Consider the following 19132-nt stretch of genomic DNA (forward strand, 5'->3'; position numbering starts at 1 on the left):
GGACAACCCCCACTTGGCGCACCCCTAGGGGCCGACCGGCCTCCCATCCCCTCCTTTATATACGTGGGCAGGGGGCACCCCAAAGACACAACAGTTATTCTCTTAGCCGTGTGCGGTGCCCCCCTCCACGGTTTACTCCTCCGGTCATAGCGTCGTAGTGCTTAGGCGAAGCCCTGCGAGGATCACATCACCATCACTGTCGCCACGCCGTCGTGCTGACGGAACTCTCCCTCGACCCTCTATTGGATCAAGAGTTCGAGGGACGTCATCGAGCTGAATGTGTGCTAAACACGGAGGTGTCGTACGTTCGGTACTTGGATCGGTTGGATCGTGAAGATGTTCGACTACATCAACCGCGTTAACCTAACGCTTCCACTTTCGGTCTACGAGGGTACATGGACACACTCTCCCCGTGTCGTTGCTATGCATCTCCTAGATAGATCTTGCGTGATCATAGGAATTTTTTTAAAATTGCATGCTACGTTCCCCAACAAGCCTCTACTGGACTAGATTGTTGATCAAAGATGGTTAAGGTTTCCTAACCATAGAAATGAGTTGTCATTTGATAACGGGGTCACATCATTAGGAGAATGGTGTGATGGACAGACCCAATCGTAAGCTTAGCATCAGATAGTTTAGTTGTTTGCTACAGCTTTCTTCATGTCAAGTATCAGTTCCTTATACCATGAGATCATGCCACTCCCGGATACCGGAGAAATACTTTTTGTGCTATCAAACGCTACTTCGTAACTGGGTGACCATAAGGGTGCTCTACAGGTATCTCCGAAGGTACTTGTTGGGTTGCATGGATCGAGACCGGGATATGTAACTCCATGTGACGGAGAGATATCTTTGGGCCCTCTTGGTAATACAACATCATAAGAAGCTTCATGTGACTAATGAGTTTAGTCACGAGATCTTGTATTATGGAACGAGTAAAGTGACTTGCCGATAACGAGATTGCTAGGAATGGAGATATCGACGATCGAATCTCGGGCAAGTAACATATCGCCAAACAAAGGGAATTGAATACGGGATTAACCGAATCCTCGACATCGTGGTTCAACCAATATAGATTTTCGTGAATATGTAGGAACCAATATGGGCATCTAGGTCCCGCTATTGGTTATTGACGGGAGAGGTGTCTCGGTCATGTCTACATGATTCTCAAACCCGTAGGGTCGCACGCTTAACGTTCGATGATGCTAGAGTAGTATTGGGATATTTGCATTGGTGACCAAAGGTTGTTTGGAGTCCCGGATGAGATCCCGGGCATCACTAGGAGTTCCGGAATGATCTGGAGGTAAAGATGTATATATGGGAAAATTTTGTTCAAGTTCCAGAAAAAGTTTGGGGGTCCACAGGGAGCATACCGGGTGGCACCAAAGGGTTCCGGGGGTCCACCAGAGGGACCAACAGCCTTGAAGGGCCACATGGGCATCAAAGGAGGGCGCACCAGGCCCTGGTGGGCCGGGCACCACTTCCCCCTTGGCCCATGCACCTAGGGTTGGGGGAACCCTCTAGATGCCCCCTTCACTTGGGGGGCAAGCTATACCCCCTAGGGCCACCGACCCCTCCCCCTTGCCCCTATATATAGTGGGGGTGGGAGGGCAGTCGTACCCCTTCCCTAGCACAACCCCTTCCCTTCTCTCCCACCACCTCCTTCCAGTTTGGCTTGGCAAAGCCCTGCCGGTGCATCACAACCACCACCACACCGTCGTGTCGGTTGTGATCCCATCAACTTCTCCCCCTTCGCTTGCTGGATCAAGGAGGAAGAGACGTCATCGAGCCACACGTTTACTAAACTCGGAGGCGCCGTCCGTTCGGCGCTAGATCGGTTTGGATGGTGATTGGATCGCGAAGGGTACGACTACATCAACTGCGTTTTTACGCTTCCGCTTTCAGTCTACAAGGGTATGTAGACACACTCCCCTCTTGTTGCTATGCATCTTCTAGATTAGATCTTGGGTGTTCGTAGGATTTTTTTTTGATTTTCATGCTTCGTTCCACATCAAGTTGATCTACCATGAGATCAGATGTGAATGAATCTTCCCTCTATGCCTCCGGCACCTCAGTTTATATAGACACCGGGTACCTAGGGTTTACACATGGTTGGTTGTATCTAAGGGGCAAACATGTCGAGTACTATGTCTACGTCTTGGAGTACACGCCAAGTCTCTGCGTCATTCCTTCTTAATGCTTCTGGACCAGACGAACAAGGCCTGCCAGGAATAGGCTTAGGGGGGGGGGGGTCCTCATCCCAACCCAAAGGATGGGCAACTCACATGCCGAGACCCCCTAATCCAGGACTCCGTCACTCCGTTGACCGGCTGCACCCCTTGCCGACTTAGCATCCCACGATTGTCGCCTGGATAAACGACCGAAGGAGGAGGATCCCGTGCCTCCTACCCCTCTAGGCAACAACAACATGACCAGATCCTCGCCATTCCCATCACCGGTGGTGCACGAGCTTACCCTACATCCGCGATTGGGGACGACGAGGGCGATGAGGAGGGGGGCGGTGATAGGGGGGCTAGCCCCCCTCCCCCCTCCCCCCCGCCCGCCCCCAATCGCCCTGGAGGGGGCGCGGCTCAAGGGGTTACGGGGACTCGACTCATGGGTAGTACTAGGTAATAGGGTTTAATTTCTATAGTGCCCCTCAACACTAATATGGTCCATCGTTATGTACGGAGCTGGATGCTTGAAATGCTTCTACGCATGAAAGATTACCAAACGTGTGGGTCATATGGATGTATATAGTTTTCTATAAGTACTTCTACCGCTTTTAATTTACATCTAATTGTGTATTATTATTTTCCTACTTTTTCTTTCATTGTGTATTAGAAGCTAGAGGTGGAGGTGTAGTGAGGCAATACATGCACGAGATTTATGGCACTTATGAGGTAGGGCATCACCGTTACCTAGTCTAAACAACACTTCATAGTTTTCCTTGATATAAATAGATTTTCTAATATGAAAAGTGAAATGAAACAAAGAGAATATGTTTTTTTTTGCGAATAACAGAGAGAATATATTTTAGAACCAAGTCCATGTTTTTAATATTATCACACTGTATGTGTTTAGAACGATGCTGTACACACGACGTAGGCTGCATGATTTATGGACGATGTTGTTAATCTAGCCATCGGTGTAAGAAGGCACACGGTAGAACATCGTCCGATTATGCATCGTGCATGAATCGGCCAAGCAGTGTGGTTCCGAAAGTAGTTTCGTAGTGTGTTTTAAGGGCTTATTTGAATCAAGTGGATTTTGTATTGTTTTTGGTATTATTTCTAATTTGGTAGGATTTCAACCCTCATGAATTCTTTTTTTCCTGAAATTTACAGGTGTGAACAGGTAATAAATGTCCACGACCTGCCCTTTCCTCCTTGAAAGTTACAGTACTACTCTGGTAAAGGGTGAAAAAAGCGACTTTTACACGACCTCTCTCTTCCCCCCTCTCTGGCCAGCCGAAACATCACTCGAACCGCAATGGCGCCTCCCCGCGGCGGAGCTGCTGCGGCCGCTACCGCCGCACTGGACCTGACCGGCGTGCACATTCTCGAAGCTTCCAGTGTCCCCCCGCTTCCCGAACGGTAACCACCACCCATCCTTGCTCTCGGTTCCTTGATCAAATCCTTCGTATCGAGGCTTTACGGGAGGGGATTTTTTTGGGGGTTTCTTGATTGATGCAGCGGCGGTAATGCGGTCCAAAGGAAGGGGGCTGTTGACCCGGATAAAGATAGGAAGAAGGAGAAGGCTGCGGCACCGAGGATCACCGGTTGGGGGCTCCGCGAGTACAGCAAAATAGGTCAGATTATGCGCCATGGTTAAAGCTCGAGTGTTTGCTAATTAACTAGCGTGATTCGTCGCGCATATATTGCTGGGGTATTTGTGGAACGTTTCTGGAAGGAACCAGTTTGGGCGATTTGATGCGGGGCTTGGTGTTCTTCATAGACGATGTGTGGGATTCCAATGCTTTCTTTGCTCTGGCTATTGCTGTAGCAGATTCCAATCTTGGTGTAGGTTCCGTTTGTGGAGGGATTTTGTCGGAGAATATTGCTTTGTTTACCCCAACTGAATTGTAGAATGGCCAATCTAGGTTAGAAGGTGCAGGAGCTCTCTCAATCAATTGGTGTCTTCAAGTTGAGATTCAGTCCACAATTTGACTTGGTCAATGTGCTGTGCTTTGTGGAGTGATCTGCTGATGGGTGGGCCTGTTGGCAAGTGGCTCCGTGGTGGAGCGATATGAGTCGATTCAGGGCAACTCCAACGCGCGACCCTGAATGGTCCGTCCGCGTCCGTTTGGGGGTAAATGGACAAAACAGACGGCCCAACGCGCGGGAGCAAACGGACCAATGTCCGTTTTCAGTCCGCTTTCGACCCATTCACGGCCCAACTTCGGGACGCGTTTGCGGCCAAACGGACGGGCGCGGACGGGCGGGGCACGTGCCGCCCTCCCCTTGGCCCACCCATCGGTGGCACAGCCGTCCCTTTTCTCTTCCCCTGCCCTCCCTCCGCCCTTCGCCCCCCGCCATCGCCGCCACCACCCCCGTTCCTGGCCGCGTTGCCTTCCACCAAGGCCGTCCGAACCACGACCACGCCATGCCATAGCTGTCCCACACCTGCCTTCCGGAAAGCTTTTTGCCAGCGTTTGTGGTTCCTCGTTGCCGGTGTGAGAGAAGCTACGTCCATCGGCGTCGCCCATCGACCCCAACAACTTCCGTCAGGTCGTGCATTGCGGCAGAGCGCCCACCACCACCATCGACCCCAAACATTGCTTTGCTGCCTGCGAGGGGAGCATGACGTGCACTTTCCGACCACGTCTCCACCACGACCGCAAGGCGTTCGACGCTTTGCTCACAAGGTACAATGGATAGTGGGGTTTATTATTTCTTTCACAACTTCATTTGCTCATCGGATGATCCGTCCTCGGATGATGAAGAGCTTGTGGTGGCTACATTGGCCGTCCATGACCACATTAGTAGGAAGCGGCCTCGGTTCAGGGGATCAATCCCTGGCCATGCTCCGTCCTTGAACCGCAATAGGGAGAAAGGCCACACCCTTCTCTATGCCGATTACTTTGAGAATGCCGCACTCTTCAAACCACATCAATTTCATCGCCGATTCGAATGAGGAGACATGTGTTCAATCGTATTCGGGGGGGAGTGGTAGGATATGACCCATACTTTGAGTGCAAAGAGGATGTCCTTGGCTTCTCTTCTTACCAGAAATGCACCGCGGCTATCCGCATGGTTGCATATGGAATCACTGGTCATCTCGTGGATGAGTATGTGCGTATGAGTGAGTCCATATGTCTCCTCTCAATGTATAGTTTGTGCAAGGCCGTGGTGGCAGTGTTCGGCCCTGAGTACACGAGAGCCAACTACCGCTGATACGGAGAGGTTGTTGGCGATCAATGCCGATAGGGGCTTTCCGGGCACATGCTTGGTAGTATAGATTGTATGCACTGGAAGTGGAAGAACTGTCCATTTGCTTGGCAGGGGCATTACAAGGGGCATGTGAAAGATGCCACTGTCATACTTGAAGCGGTGTCTTCACAAGATCTGTGGATATGGCATTCTTTCTTCGGCATGGCTGGTTCTCACAATGATATCAACGTGCTTCAGCGTTCTCCAGTGTTTGCAAGGCTTGCAGAAGGCCATTCCCCAGAGTTCAACTTTGAGATCAATGGCCACCATTACAACAAGGGATATTACCTAGTTGATGGTATCTATCCTCAGTGGTCAACTCTTGTGAAGACCATATCCAATCCGCAAGGAGAGAAGAGACAAAGATTTTCCCAAATGCAGGAGAGTGCTAGGAAGGATGTGGAGTGTGCTTTTATGCTTCAATCTTGATGGGGTATCGTTCGAAACCCTGCATTAACATGGAGCACTCAGAAGCTTTGGGAGGTGATGACTGCTTGTGTGATCATGCACAACATGATCGTGGAGGATGAGCGTGGTGATAGCATCTACGACCAAGGGTTCGATTTCGAGGGTGAAAATGTTGAGCCTGAGCAGCTACCTCCTGCAACTTTTCAACAGTTTGTCCAATTTCATCGTGAAATGCGTGATTGGAAGACTCATGTGCAGCTTGAGATTGACTTTGTTGAGCACATGTGGACTCATATTGGCAACCAGTAGATCTATTGGTTTATTTTTTTTCATGCAAACAAATTTTGATTGGGTTGTAAGACTATTTGATGTTGTTTTTATTTCAATTGGGTTGTAAAACTATTTCGGATGTGGAACTATTTGCTTTGTTTGATTTGAACTATTTGCTATGGTTGATTTTAGTATAAATGGCCTCTGGCGGACGAGACGCGGCCGAAATGCGGCCGCGCGTTGGGCGCACCGCCGGCGCATCCACAAATCCGGGCGGACGCCGCCCCATTGCCACCCCAAATGGACAAAAAGCGGACAAAACGGATCCGTTTGGGGTCGTACATTGGAGTTGCCCTCAGAGCAACAATTTCGAGAGCCCACAACAATCCAGAGTTTGTTTTGCTCCTTTCCCCATTAGTCAGCCGGTGTTGACCATGCCTTGCATGCCTCGGCCCAGGTGAAGTCAATCGTACCATGTGTTCCCACCGCGTTGCGGCTCTAGGGGCACGAGATTCTTTTACTGTTGCGCTGGCTGTATGGACAAGGAAAAGACAGCGCGGAGGCGGAGAGGGGAAAGTCAAAGGCGGTTGTGTGCAGAGCTTGAGGAGATCTCAGCCGCTGGAAGTAGGCGGCTTGAGGGGAGTACAACGTCTTTTCCGGTTGGGCGGTCGGCGGCTGCGAGCACGCGTCTAGGAGCGGCAGCTTTGCCTGCCGGTCATTCAGCGGCTGCAAGCAGGCGGCTGGATGTTTGGCTGTTGCAACCCTGCCAGCTAGGAGCGATCTTTCCTGGCAGTTGACGAAAAAGGTCCCCTCTTTGTATTATAAAACAACCACCACATCACAGGTTCATACAAGTCAAAACAAAGAGCAAAAAAGAGAGAAAAGAGAAGAAACACAAACAACAAGGATACATGATAGCAAAGGAGCCACTAACAAGCACCGAATGCACCAAGCGCAAGCTTGAGCATCGAGGCGCTTGGCGAACAAGAGCGAGCACACGATGCGACTAAGACAAGGTAGTGAACCGCTGCAGGAGGATTGCCATGCTCCGTCAACTCCCTAGAGGCCAGCCATTGTTGGTCCGCCATCCTCCTCTACCTTCGAAGAAGGCCCCCTTTAGTCCTGGATCGGAGGACACTGCGCCGTCGACAGGCAGAGTCGCTCACCCCTGAGCTCGCATGACCAGGACCATCTGGTTGCCGGGAAGAGGACAACAAGCACGGCCACCTCACCATGCAGCGGCACACCCCAACATCGCCACCGCCGTTCGCAGGCATCAACTCGGCATCAACTTCAACTGCAAGCAGCTGAGCGGGAACACCAATGAAAATATCCGACATACCACATCCCGTGCTGAAGCCTCGACCACCACTCCGCTGTCCCAAGGTGGTGCCTTCAAGAAGAAAACGACGCCAGAGCGCCGTCACCACCCAATCCGGAGATTTTGGACTTCCACCTGGGACAGGAAGGAGAGGGTGAGGGTAGGATCGCGATGCCGCCCTCAAGAAGGAGAACGACGGCGGGGCGCCTCTTGCATCGTGGCCGCAGCAACCAGCCAAGGGTTTCCCCCAATCCATCCCTACCAGATCCTCAGCCCCACCAACCGCTAGAGGAGGCCGCCAGCGCCGGCCGGCGAGGCAAGAAGCTCAAGGGAGGGCCTCCGTCTTCAGATCTGCTCCAAGGGAAAACGGGGAAGCCCCGGGAGCCAGCCCATGCCCCCGCGCACGCCGAAGGGGGCCCCACGTGATTCTCGACTGTGGTTGCCGCCACAACTCTGGGGCAGAACACGCCGGGGGCACCACAGAGCCCATCCCGCCAGCACCAGCCGCCGCCGCACCCTTTGCTAGCGCCGCGCCGCCGCCCGACCACACCGACCCGCGTCAGCTATCATCGAGCGGGGGAAGAGAGGCCTCGCCGCCGCCGCTGCTGACCGGGCTTCGCCCGTCAACGCGACTGGCGCCGGCAAGGGGAGAGGTGGGGAGGAGGAGGGGCCCTAAGGCCGGCGGCTAGGGTTTCCCCTCGGCATCGCTCGCGGGAGCAACCGGGAGGGGGAGGGCGAGGGTTCCCAGGCTGGGCGTTCGGTGGTTGAGACCTCAATTGTCTGATTTTTGGTTGTTGTGGTGTATTCTGTTGTGCTGTTGTGTGGTAATGATCAGCTGTAGTTCTTCCACAGTATTATGCTGGAGTATTGTTGCCATCAATACTATCACAGTAGGGGGCTGCCAAACCATTTTACAAGTAGTGAATGTTTATCTGAGCAGACCAAGGTTGATGTATGTCTGTGCACCGAGTTAGATAGGTTGTTCCTGCGTATACGTATGAGGATGTCGAAGTCCATCTGCAGAAGCGGCACAACAAAGCACGTCAGATTGGAAGAAAACGTTGGTGGTTAGCTTGATGCCATGTTGGGATTTAGAGTATGGTAGGTGACATTACAAATGATGTATCAGTATATAGCAAAGCTCATTGCTCATTGCGGTTACTTTTTGGTGTACACTGGTTCTAGGTCAGAAGAAGTTGCGTTGATAGAAATTTCGTGAGGTCATAGATGTGCAATAGAGGGGTTATACCCTTGTACTAGATGTTTCACTGTAACCTTTTTGATGCGAGATGTTTTTCTGTCATGAGTGTAAACTTGAATTGCTAACACACTGGTACTTTGACCTGATGAGCATTTGACATGATTTTGCAGTTTGTGAGAAAGTTGAAGCCAAAGGAAGAACAACATACAATGAGGTATTCTCCAAAGCTCAAACGCGTGTATCCTTCATTGATTGGCCATGATAAATCACTCCCGAATGTCATGTTTAAATATCAATGGAGTTTTGCTGTAATTTTGGATGGCTTTATCTAACCTGTAACTGTGCAGTCTGCTTGTGAAGCACGAAGAGCATCCTGAATGCCAATGCAAAATAATTATCCTGCCATTTAAATGCTGAAAGGCATAAAAATCAATACTTGTATTACATTGCTGCCATGCCATTTTTGCTGATACATAACACGCCTTTCAAAGATATATGCTTGGGAACTGATTTACTTTCTCCCCGCTTGAGTCATTAACTACCTCAACCAGCTACTTTCTATTACAGGTTGCAGACGAAATTTATTCAGAGCTGAAGTCCATGGCACATATTGGTCAAGGGGTTTGTTCCTATTATTTGTATAATATGGACTTCTCTGTTCCCTTTTCGCATATACTTTAAAAAAAGTTGAATTAAGAAGCATGGCTCCCAATTTCGTTTAGCATGGAACTGATACAGAGTGTCGGCCCGCCAAATGTCATGGTTCCAGGAAGCTTATTACAAACATCCACACGTTTTAGAACCTCTAACCAGCACCGCCACCTTACTGTCTTTGCAACTATAACGTTGGAACACAACAACCTAGCAGAAAACTGGGCGATTAAGTTACAGCAAACACTACAACGCTGAAACCAAAGCTAAATGTCAACATCACACCGAGAACTTTCAAGTCCATTTCTCATCAAACTGCAAAAAACAAAATCATATATTTATTTGTTTTTCGCGGGAGAAACAAAATCATATCTGTAATTGTGCAAAACTTATGTGCTAAAAGAAAACAAATTTATCTTTGTAGTTTGATGAGAAGAATATTAGGCGGAGAGTGTATGATGCTTTCAACGTTCTCATTGCACTTCGTGTTATTGCAAAAGAAAAAAAGGAGATACGGTGGATGGGCCTTTCAAATTACAGATATGAAAAAATAAAGAAGCTTGAGGTCAGTTTTTGTGCTTACTTTGCAGGTTAGATGCACAGCAATCCATTCCTGTATGATTATGAGTTGATTGCTACCATCTTTTTTATAGGAAGTTCGTAAAGAACTCGTCAACAAGATTAGGAACAAGAAGGCACTCCTCCAGGAAATCGAAAAACAGGTAAGTTGCTTACAATATGCAGCAACTTTTCTTTGGTTTTGTTGTCTCTTACTACTACCTCCGTCCCAAAATATAAGACGTTTTTGCAGTTAAAATTGAACTGCAAAAATATCTTATATTTTGGGACAGAGGTAGTATTGTATATATATACCGGTGTATTTGATATCTCCTGATGATTCTTTCTTGTTCATTTAAAGTTTGATGATCTCCAAAACATCAAGTTACGTAACCAAACACTGGAAAGCTCAGCAGAGAATGTTAATGGCATCCGCCTTCCATTCGTATTGGTCAAGGTATTTTTTTTCTTGCGCTGCAACTGTCAGAGATGCTTAACCCAGCCAGTTGCAACTAAGCTGTAACATATAGCTGTATTTAGATCACCCTTGTACTCAACTTGCACTCTGGCATTCCCATGTTTATGATTGCTGACCTAACGTAGCATAGCAACGTAGATTAGAACAAACAGTACCAATGGCGCTACTATAAATTGTATGGTATTCCTACGCGGTGCTAGGAATGTCTTTCCCTCAGATATGTAGTTACATAAAACACTGGCATATAGAAAGATCACGAGCAAAAAGATACGTGCAAGTGTATTTAATGCCATTTTTTCTTTAAGCAGACATCTAGGAAAGCAAGGGTGGAAATTGAGATTTCAGATGACTCGAAGTTTGCCCATTTCGAGTTCAATGGGTATGTATCTTTTTTTTTTACATACTTCTCTTCATATTAGCAGTTTGAGCTCCTAACCAGATGTCCGCAACTCTCTTTTCAGTGCACCATTCACATTGCATGATGATCTCTCAATCCTTGAGGGGGTAAGGCGTAACAGCATAGGAAGAGCTGGCCGCGCCACCCTTCACTAGAGACTCAAGAATATTACAAATGAATTAAAAGTGTTAGAACTGGCACAGCCGGATTCTTTTGCACAGCTATGTATAGCTATATATCCTCATGAAAACTTGACCTAGTTTATAGGACAGTCTCTCAGGCTTGAGAAGATTTTAACCTGCAAATTTTGTCTCCTTTTTGTGCCTAGCAGGTTATTAGGTCTCAGATAGATGATTCATATATGTGCTGCTATGAAAACATTGATAGCAGCTTCGGTGCACAAGCTTCGTTGATTATCATTCATGATCTGTTTGTCCTAGTGCCCCCCCCCCCCCCCCCGGCAAGTCATCTAACTTTCTAACAACAGTTAATGCATTAATGCATGGATGAGTGATGCTCGGTGCACACTCCAGTGCCGCATCCCTGATCAGTGTCATGAAGGTGAAGGTATGCAAATTGCTCGACCTTGCCTGTGTAATCAGGTAGTAAATCAGTAGCAAGATTATCGATACTTCTTCCTTCTAAGCTCACCTGACATAATGCTGAGAGCTGAAAGAAATGTCCCTTCAAGCTGCATTTGCTACTTGGTATTCCCTCCGTTCTGAATTACTTGTCTTAGATTTGTCTAGATACGGAGGTATCTAGCACTAAAATGAGTCTAGATACATCCGTATCTAGACAAATCCAAAGACAAGTAATTCGGAACGGAGGGAGTAGGTGATAAATTTCGTCTGTGATTTAGAAATTGCTAATACAGAGTTCGGAACATATAGTCACCATAAACATCTGGATCATTGGGTTTTGAATGGGCCCCCTCCCCCTTGAGATTAGACAGCGGCGAGCTCGAGCCGAGGATGACGTCAGCCGAGGACGCCATGACGTCGCCGCCAGTGGAGGAAGAACCTTGACGGGTTTGGGGATTAGGTTTTAAGCTTGAGAAGATAAACCAAAGTTGTGGGATGTCAATCCAGCGGCGCAGAAGTTTCCAAGAATCCGACGGCGAAGTTCTTTTAGAGCATCGGTCTTGATGAACAAATCTGCGCCCCTATATGTCTGCAGACATGAGCCGGCCGGCCCTCATTTGTCTGTGTCCGCAGTTTTGAACCATCAATTCCATGCAACGTGGATTCGGCCTTCGTACAAAGATCGAAAAGAGAACTATACTCGATAGAGAACCAAACTTCCTACTCCTAGTTCAAGGAGATGTCGATGCCCGCCTTGCCGGAGCTGCGGGCCTCGTGGTCATTGACGGTGGGGCGAATCTTCGGCATCTCCTCCTCCCCATTGTTGTCCGCTAAGATCCGCTCCCATCTCATGTCGCGGAGGTGGATAAGCCACCTCCCGCTCGGACTGGAGCGAGTCAAGGATGGCCTGGTTTTCGGCCACGAGGCCTGAATCGGTGACAAGCGTAGCGAAGGCAGCACCCGCTTGCTCTGCCTCCAACTGTGCCTCCGCCGCGAGGTGCTCCACCTCCACCACATCGGCTTGGGCGAGGTAGAAGCTCTTAGGCACCTGAACGCATGTTGACTAATGATAAATCATCGCCAGGTCAGTGTTCGAGACGCTAGGAGGACAAATGCAAACCTGTGAACCTCGAGATATGTTAGCAGTTAGCACGACCAAGCCAAGAGCGTTTAAATCACTGAATAGAGTGGGTCAAAGATATCATGCTACCTAGCACAGTAATAATGCAAATATCATGTTTGATATGATGTGTTTGTATTATTACTGTTACTCTTACTAGTATCATCTACTACTACCACGACTATTACTGCTACTAATACTTTTCAAACGAGGTCGCGTTGACATAAACAGTATTGAACCAGTCTTAGGTGGCCCCAGTTAAGAGAAATGTCATCTCTTTTTTCAAGAAAAAACAAAGGACCTTTGCGGTTCATTGCATTGAAAAGATAGGAGTACGGTTACAATCCTCCTAGGAGGTGGGTTTTACAGAACCAACAGTCTATGTCATCTCTTGATAATCAATCTTGTGCGAATGTTTAAAACAGAGGAGGGTCAGGTAGGAACAATCTAAAATATACTGTGTCTAATACAAGTTCACTAGGGTCATGTCTGTAAAGATATGAAAATGGTACCAAACCAAGGGAATCTTAAAACCATCTCATAAGAAAGCTTCGTAGTAACAGGCCTAGAGCAATACATCGCTCAGGAAGGATTATACTGTATGTCTTTTCGAGGGTCGTATTTTCTGATTGGAGTACAAAAGAAAACAGATGTGAGAGATGCATATCCATTTCACAATGGAAGAAGGTAATGAGAGAAAGTATATATACTGAACATACTATCTCTAGCCGAAGATATCTGCATACACCATACAAGAGGTATATTCAGTTTGAAGTTTTACAACAGAGGGAATGTAAGACAAGCAATGGCCCAATTCTGTGCCAGAGCATAGCAAGCACATAAACACAGTAGCCAGTACCAGAACACTTGCCATGGGGAAGACCTGGCAGTCTATTGAGCTCGTTCAATAACATATGCTGCCCAAAATTGGCAAGATGTGATGAAAGAAAAACTGCTGCAATTTACGATGATGACTCCCCCAGAAACTAGGCAGCTGCAGCAGGTTCAGCATTCGGAACATACCAACCACGGATTATCTCAATGGCCTTCTTCCTCCTTGCAAGCCTGGACTTGCGATGATCTCCAGTATTCCTGTGCATGGCGCCAACCTTCACTGTCTTGTCGATGGCTTTGTATGCCTCGGAGATCATTTTCTCTATTTCAATGATTTCTTCAGGTTGGGCATCGGCTTTCTTCCTAAGCTTTTCAAGGGCTCTGAAAACCTAATAAAAGAGTAAACGCTTAGGGCATTTGGTCTCAATATAAAAGAAAACTTCTGGGATTGATTGCTAAATTAAAAAAACTGAATGTTTTGTACAGATGAAACCATCTTCATACCAATAACCAGTACTCCCTCCGTCTGGAATTAGTTCAGGACGGAGCTTATATGACATTTGATTTACTAATTCAGGACGGAGCTTAAATGGATGTATCTAGGCGTATTTCAGTGCTAGATACATCCGTTTGAGTGTCAACTAATTCAGGACGGAGCTTATATGACATTTGATTTACTAAAATAACACATAACACCTATTATTCAGATGAAGTACGTCACGGAAACTAAATTTGATGGTTTGTTACTTCTGTCCCCTTCTTCGGATGTTTTGTGGGCAATATTCCGATAATAAATCCACTTGCAATATCCAATTAATCACTCGCCTTGTACAATCAAATTTAATCCGTTTGTAGGTTAATACTACATCAAATCCATCTACATTGACAATAAGGCATGTCAGAATGACAGAATGCAACTCAAAAATGTATTTCAAGTGGAGAAACCAACACACATTTTACAAATTCTTAAAATCGGTTAATTTGCAGTATAGAGTCTACTCCCCTCCCATGAAAATTCCCCCATACACAGCAACACGTGCTTATCTCAATTCTCAAAGCACCGATTCCCCATTTTCACCAAGCAGTGCAAATTAAGTATTTTAGTGGCAAAACTTGAAGGATGGAGAAAGGGATAGGCCCGCCGTTAGGCATTGTATACCTTCTTCATCCGGGTGCGCATCTCGGCCTTGCGGGCATGGTTGCGGATGCGGTGTCTGTCATTCTGACGCTCCCTCTTCTTCACCGAGTCTGGCTGTCTTCCAGTCTTGGGCGGCTCGGCGGCGCACACCACCTGGAGCCCCCTCCTCCTCAACCTTCCCGTCGACGGCGAGGCTCCAAACCCACCTGACGAAAGGCATTCTCGGACACTGATGAATAAACATAATTTTCTTGAGGAAACTCGAGCGGGAGAAGGGAAGTGCGGTACCGATGGGGAAGGCGGCGTAGGAGGTCGACAGGCGGGCCTGTGGGGCGACGGCGCGGAGGGAGAGGGAGGCGGGTGCCCGGGAAGGGGAGGGGAGGGAGGCCGAGAGGGAAGAGAGGGAGAGGAGCGGGGAGGTGGCGGTGGCCATGGCTGGAGACCAGGATGGGAGGAGTCCGAGCTGCAGCCCCGTCCTGTGTCAGTGCCGATGATGTTATCCTATCCGGGGAAGTAGTAGGTTGCTCCGGCTGTGGGGCTGAAGGCGGGAAACCGATTTACGCCTACTTTGCACTAAGACGGGACTGGGACTGAAGTTAATAATGTCTTCCACACGGGTGTCTTCAAGCCCACCCCAAACCGGACATTGTACTCATCCGTGAATCCGGTCCACAGACAGTGATACAGAAGTAGGTCATCTAACCATGTCCTCTAAATATTGACCTTTGTTTTTAAGAGCCCACAAACTCAAACAATAGCATCTCAAATCTTCATGAGTGGAAATATTTAGATATTTAATCCAATTAAGTTTTCAAATTAAATTGAATTCAACTTTTATATGTTCTAGTTGTCCCCTTTAGCCGCCTATAGATGCTCAATCAAATCTTTCTTGAACTGCTTATAAATTGCTCGATGCCGAATTTGTTGATGCATCTGAACAAACTCATCAAACATAACCGGATTCTCATGTGAAAGTTGGATAGGATCACCCATGTTCTCAAATTTCAGACCTCCGGCAATATCTGCGCCCTCATCCTTGATACGTCTCCAACGTATCTATAATTTATGAAGTATTCATGCCAATATATTATCATTCTTGGATGCTTACAATCATTTTATAGCAACTTTATATCATTTTTTGGGACTAACCTATTGACCTAGTGCGCAGTGCCAGTTGCTGTTTTTTGCTTGTTTTTTACATTGCAAAAAATCAATATCAAACGGGCCAGAGCTGCACCTGGGGGTGCCCCAAGGGAGGCACAACCCACCAGGGCGCGCTAGGGCCCCCTGGCGCGCCTAGGTGGGTTGTGCCCACCTCGGTGGCCTCCCGCCCCCCCTCTTTGCACTTTAAATTTCCAAATATTCCGGAACCCTTCGGGATTAACCTAGATCAGAAGTTCCGCCGCCGCAGGGCTCCGTAGCCACTGAAAACCAATCTAGACCCGTTCCAGCACCCTGCCGGAGGGGGGAATCATCTCCGGTGGCCATCTTCATCATCCCGGCGACCACCACGATGAGGAGGGAGTAGTCCTTCCTCGGGGCTGAGGGTTTGTACCAGTAGCTATGTGATTAATCTCTCTCTCTCTCTCTCTCTCTCTCTCTCGTGATCTATATCATGGGCTTTGTTAATATAGTCGGATCATATGATGTTTCTCCCCTCTATACCCTTGTTGTGATGAATTGAATCTTTACCCTTTGAAGTTTTGTCATGTCAGATTGAATGTTCAGATTTGAGAACACATGATGTATGTCTTGCGGTGTGAATACTTGAGGTGACAATTGGGGTATCTTATTGATTCACTTGATATATGTTATGGCATTCAACTCGCGGATTCCCATGGTGATATTGGGGTAATCTATGCATAGGGGTTGATCCACGTTTTTATTATCTTTTCTCCGATGGAAACTTTGGGGTCTCTTTATAGTTCCTTGTGTGGGTTGAGTATTATGAATATGAATATGCTGTGTTATTCTAGTACGAACTCTTGAATAGATCGAACGGAAAGAATAGCTTTGAGGGGGTTTCGTACCCTACAAACAATTCCTATCTTTTGTTATCCGCTAATAGGAACTTGGGAGTGATTCTTTATTGCACTTTGAGGGATAATCATATGATCCAACTATGTTAGCACTGTTGGGAGATTGCACTAGTGAAAGTACGAACCCTAGGCCTTGTTTTTAAGCATTGCAATACCGTTTTCGTGCCTGTTTACTATTTGCTACCTTGCTGTTTTTTTATTCAGATTATAAAAATATATTTCTACCATCAATATTACACTTTTATCACCATCTCTTCGCCGAACTAGTGCACCTATACAATTTGCCATTGTATTGGGTGTGTTGGGGACACAAGAGATTTCTTGTATTTGGTTGCATGGTCGTTTGAGATAGACCATCTTCATCCTACACCTCTCACGGATTGATAAACCTTAGGCCATCCACTTGAGGGAAAATTGTTATTGTCCTACAAAATCTGTGCTTGGAGGCCCAACATGTGTCTACAAGAATAAAGTTGCGTAGTAGACATCAATCCTCCACAATCATGTCATGCATGATCATATAACATGTCATCATCTCCCCTGAAGATCATCGGGTCCCATTGTTTAGCAGGTCCACGAACAACTGCAAAACGGACATGGAGCACTCCAAATGCCCTCTCCACATTCTTTCTAGCTCCTTATTATCTTTGGTTAAAGTGAGCTCTTTTTTGACCAACTATCTCAGAGATGGACTTGGCGAATATAGTCCATGGAGGATAGATACCATCAACCAGATAGTAGTCAATGTTCTACTGATGCACATTGACAGTGTAGTTGCTAGGAGGAGCTTGTCCTTCAGTCAACCTAGCAAACATGGAGACCGCTGCCAAATCCAGTGGTCATGTGATGACCCTTGACCGATCCCTTGAAATTGAGAACATGCTCTTCCGCACACCTCGCTTCTGTAAGGACCGCTTGTATCATCGATGTTTCATCCGCATAATCCTCCTCGTCAGACGACTCAACGCGTGCTCGTACATGTATTCCATGTCTGAATCCATTACTTCAAAGAAGGGACAAAAAAATTGCACGAGCATTTCACCAAACACTTGCCGGGCGTGGTGATCCCCGCACTAGCAGATGGTACCTGCTCGGTGGACGGACAAGAGGTGTGGACTAACAACGTCGACCGAGCTGAGCGGTGGAGGTCACGGAGGTCTAGCAAGGGCTTGGCGGGCGGCTGGGGTGGTACAACAGCAGCTACGGAGAGGGAGGAACCAGATGCAGAGAAGGGGACATGGGTAGACACGCGGGGTCCTGATGTGGTTTTGGGTGGGCCGTGGGCGTCGGAGTCTTACATCATGATGGTCCACACTCTCGCAAAGCCCCCTAATTTGCTTCAGTTTTGCGAGAAAATGAACACTCAAACTAGTCTGCGGACCAATGCGGGATGACGTTGGATGGCAAACTACGTCCAGACAATGCGGTTCCGATGTTTGCTGGCGATATGAGGGTTTGCATTGGAGATGCCTGTCGGTGTCAAAATTGGTGGATCTCAGGTGGGGGTCCCAAGTTGTGGATCTAGGATCAATGGGGAACAGGAAGCATAGGGACATCATTTACCCAGGTTCGGGCCCTCTCGAATAGGTAAAACCCTACATCTTGCTTGATTGTATTGATGTGTGTATGAGGATTACATAGTTGATCTACCACGAGATAGGATGAACTGAACCCTAGTTGAGCAGGATGAAGGTTCTTCTAGCCTCTACGGATTAAACCCTCTGGTTTATATAGACACCAGGGGTACCTAGGGTTACACACAGTCGGTTAGCATCAAGGAATAAACATGTCGATTCTTCCATCATGACTTGGAGGGCACACCAAGGCTTCAGAGGTTTCCTTCCTGCACACGGAGTCACCTTATAGTTCGGTTTCCAATAACAGTTATAGAGCAACCCAGCTATCCAACCCACAAGTGCTAGACCGACAGCCCAAGGACCCCATAATCCCGGACACCCTCAGTAGCCCCCAAACTAGCCTCCAACGCTAGGGCCCATGATCCTGGTAGCCTCGCACGCCCAAACTCTCCGGCTTGCGGGGCGAGTTCTTCTCCCCTTTTATGTTCGGCTTTACAATAGTTTAGCTGCTGACGATCTTGGCGAAGTACGGTCGGGCCCATAGCACCAACCCTTTTGCTTAGGGTTAATGATACCCCTCGACTTTCATGCACCAGAAGGAGGCAGATAGTGCAGTAGTCTTTTACAGAAAAGCTCCTCATGGGACAAGTAAGAAGCGCATATTAAATAGGCCAGGAGCGGGATGGGCAACACATTCCATCCCCAAACCATTGAGATGCCAAAAAAATCAGAGAACTCTGGGAAAATGGCGAGTGCACCAGGCTCCTCCTCATGCCCCCATGGCCCTCTCTCGGGCGACTGTGCAAGCTATTCAGTATCCCGTCTCCAATTAAGCAACCTAGAGACGCAAGGGTATCTTCCTGCTTTAGATCTTGCATCCACTCGCCCCAGATTAACTTCCGCAAATGGCAAAGCTTTCACAGAGAACTTCCCTGCTCCACACAAGGAAGAGAGGGTATGCTTCGTGCCCTTCCTCTTATGAGGCTTGGGTTTTCCCACTCACCCCTTCCTGAGGGGTTTGCTAGATTTTTACAGGATCCAGCTCCATCATCTCACCCCTGGATCCATTCTGCATATCTCGAGTTACGTCGCCCTTTGCGAGATGTTTCTGGGATGCGAGGCCC

At 47.8% G+C, this 19132-nt stretch overlaps 2 protein-coding genes across 3 annotated transcripts; one reads left to right on the forward strand and one right to left on the reverse strand.

Moving 5' to 3' along the window:
• Positions 1-3385: 3385 nt before the first annotated feature.
• Positions 3386-11135, forward strand: LOC123061886 (transcription factor-like protein DPB). Of its 2 annotated transcripts, none has more exons than XM_044485167.1 (9): positions 3386-3596; positions 3696-3811; positions 8803-8846; positions 9200-9253; positions 9708-9848; positions 9937-10005; positions 10203-10298; positions 10628-10698; positions 10781-11135. In XM_044485167.1, the coding sequence occupies exons 1-9, from the start codon at positions 3493-3495 to the stop codon at positions 10869-10871; spliced, it is 786 nt and encodes a 261-aa protein (XP_044341102.1). In that variant the 5' UTR covers positions 3386-3492; the 3' UTR covers positions 10872-11135. The 2 variants fall into 2 exon arrangements, with proteins under 2 accessions (XP_044341102.1, XP_044341104.1); XM_044485169.1 differs by having other exon boundaries at positions 9941-10005.
• A 1976-nt stretch (positions 11136-13111) lies between these two features.
• LOC123061887 (30S ribosomal protein S20, chloroplastic) lies at positions 13112-14968 on the reverse strand. Its single transcript, XM_044485170.1, has 3 exons — positions 14681-14968; positions 14414-14598; positions 13112-13643 (listed from the first exon to the last, which is right to left on the reverse strand). The coding sequence occupies exons 1-3, from the start codon at positions 14823-14825 to the stop codon at positions 13407-13409; spliced, it is 567 nt and encodes a 188-aa protein (XP_044341105.1). The 5' UTR covers positions 14826-14968; the 3' UTR covers positions 13112-13406.
• Positions 14969-19132: the final 4164 nt, after the last annotated feature.

The sequence above is a fragment of the Triticum aestivum genome, chromosome 3A (genome assembly GCF_018294505.1).
Source record: "Triticum aestivum cultivar Chinese Spring chromosome 3A, IWGSC CS RefSeq v2.1, whole genome shotgun sequence".
NCBI classification, from domain to species: domain Eukaryota; kingdom Viridiplantae; phylum Streptophyta; class Magnoliopsida; order Poales; family Poaceae; genus Triticum; species Triticum aestivum.

Excerpts from the sequence above, each read along its gene's own strand:
- LOC123061886 (XM_044485167.1), top strand. The coding sequence starts at position 3,493 with ATGGCGCCTCCCCGCGGCGGAGCTGCTGCGGCCGCTACCGCCGCACTG. Across the intron at positions 8,847-9,199 it reads GAAGAACAACATACAATGAG|GTTGCAGACGAAATTTATTC; the intron begins GTATTCTCCAAA and ends TTTCTATTACAG. Across the intron at positions 10,006-10,202 it reads TCCAGGAAATCGAAAAACAG|TTTGATGATCTCCAAAACAT; the intron begins GTAAGTTGCTTA and ends GTTCATTTAAAG.
- LOC123061887 (XM_044485170.1), bottom strand. The coding sequence starts at position 14,825 with ATGGCCACCGCCACCTCCCCGCTCCTCTCCCTCTCTTCCCTCTCGGCC. Across the intron at positions 14,599-14,680 it reads CTACGCCGCCTTCCCCATCG|GTGGGTTTGGAGCCTCGCCG; the intron begins GTACCGCACTTC and ends GCCTTTCGTCAG. Across the intron at positions 13,644-14,413 it reads TGCGCACCCGGATGAAGAAG|GTTTTCAGAGCCCTTGAAAA; the intron begins GTATACAATGCC and ends CTCTTTTATTAG.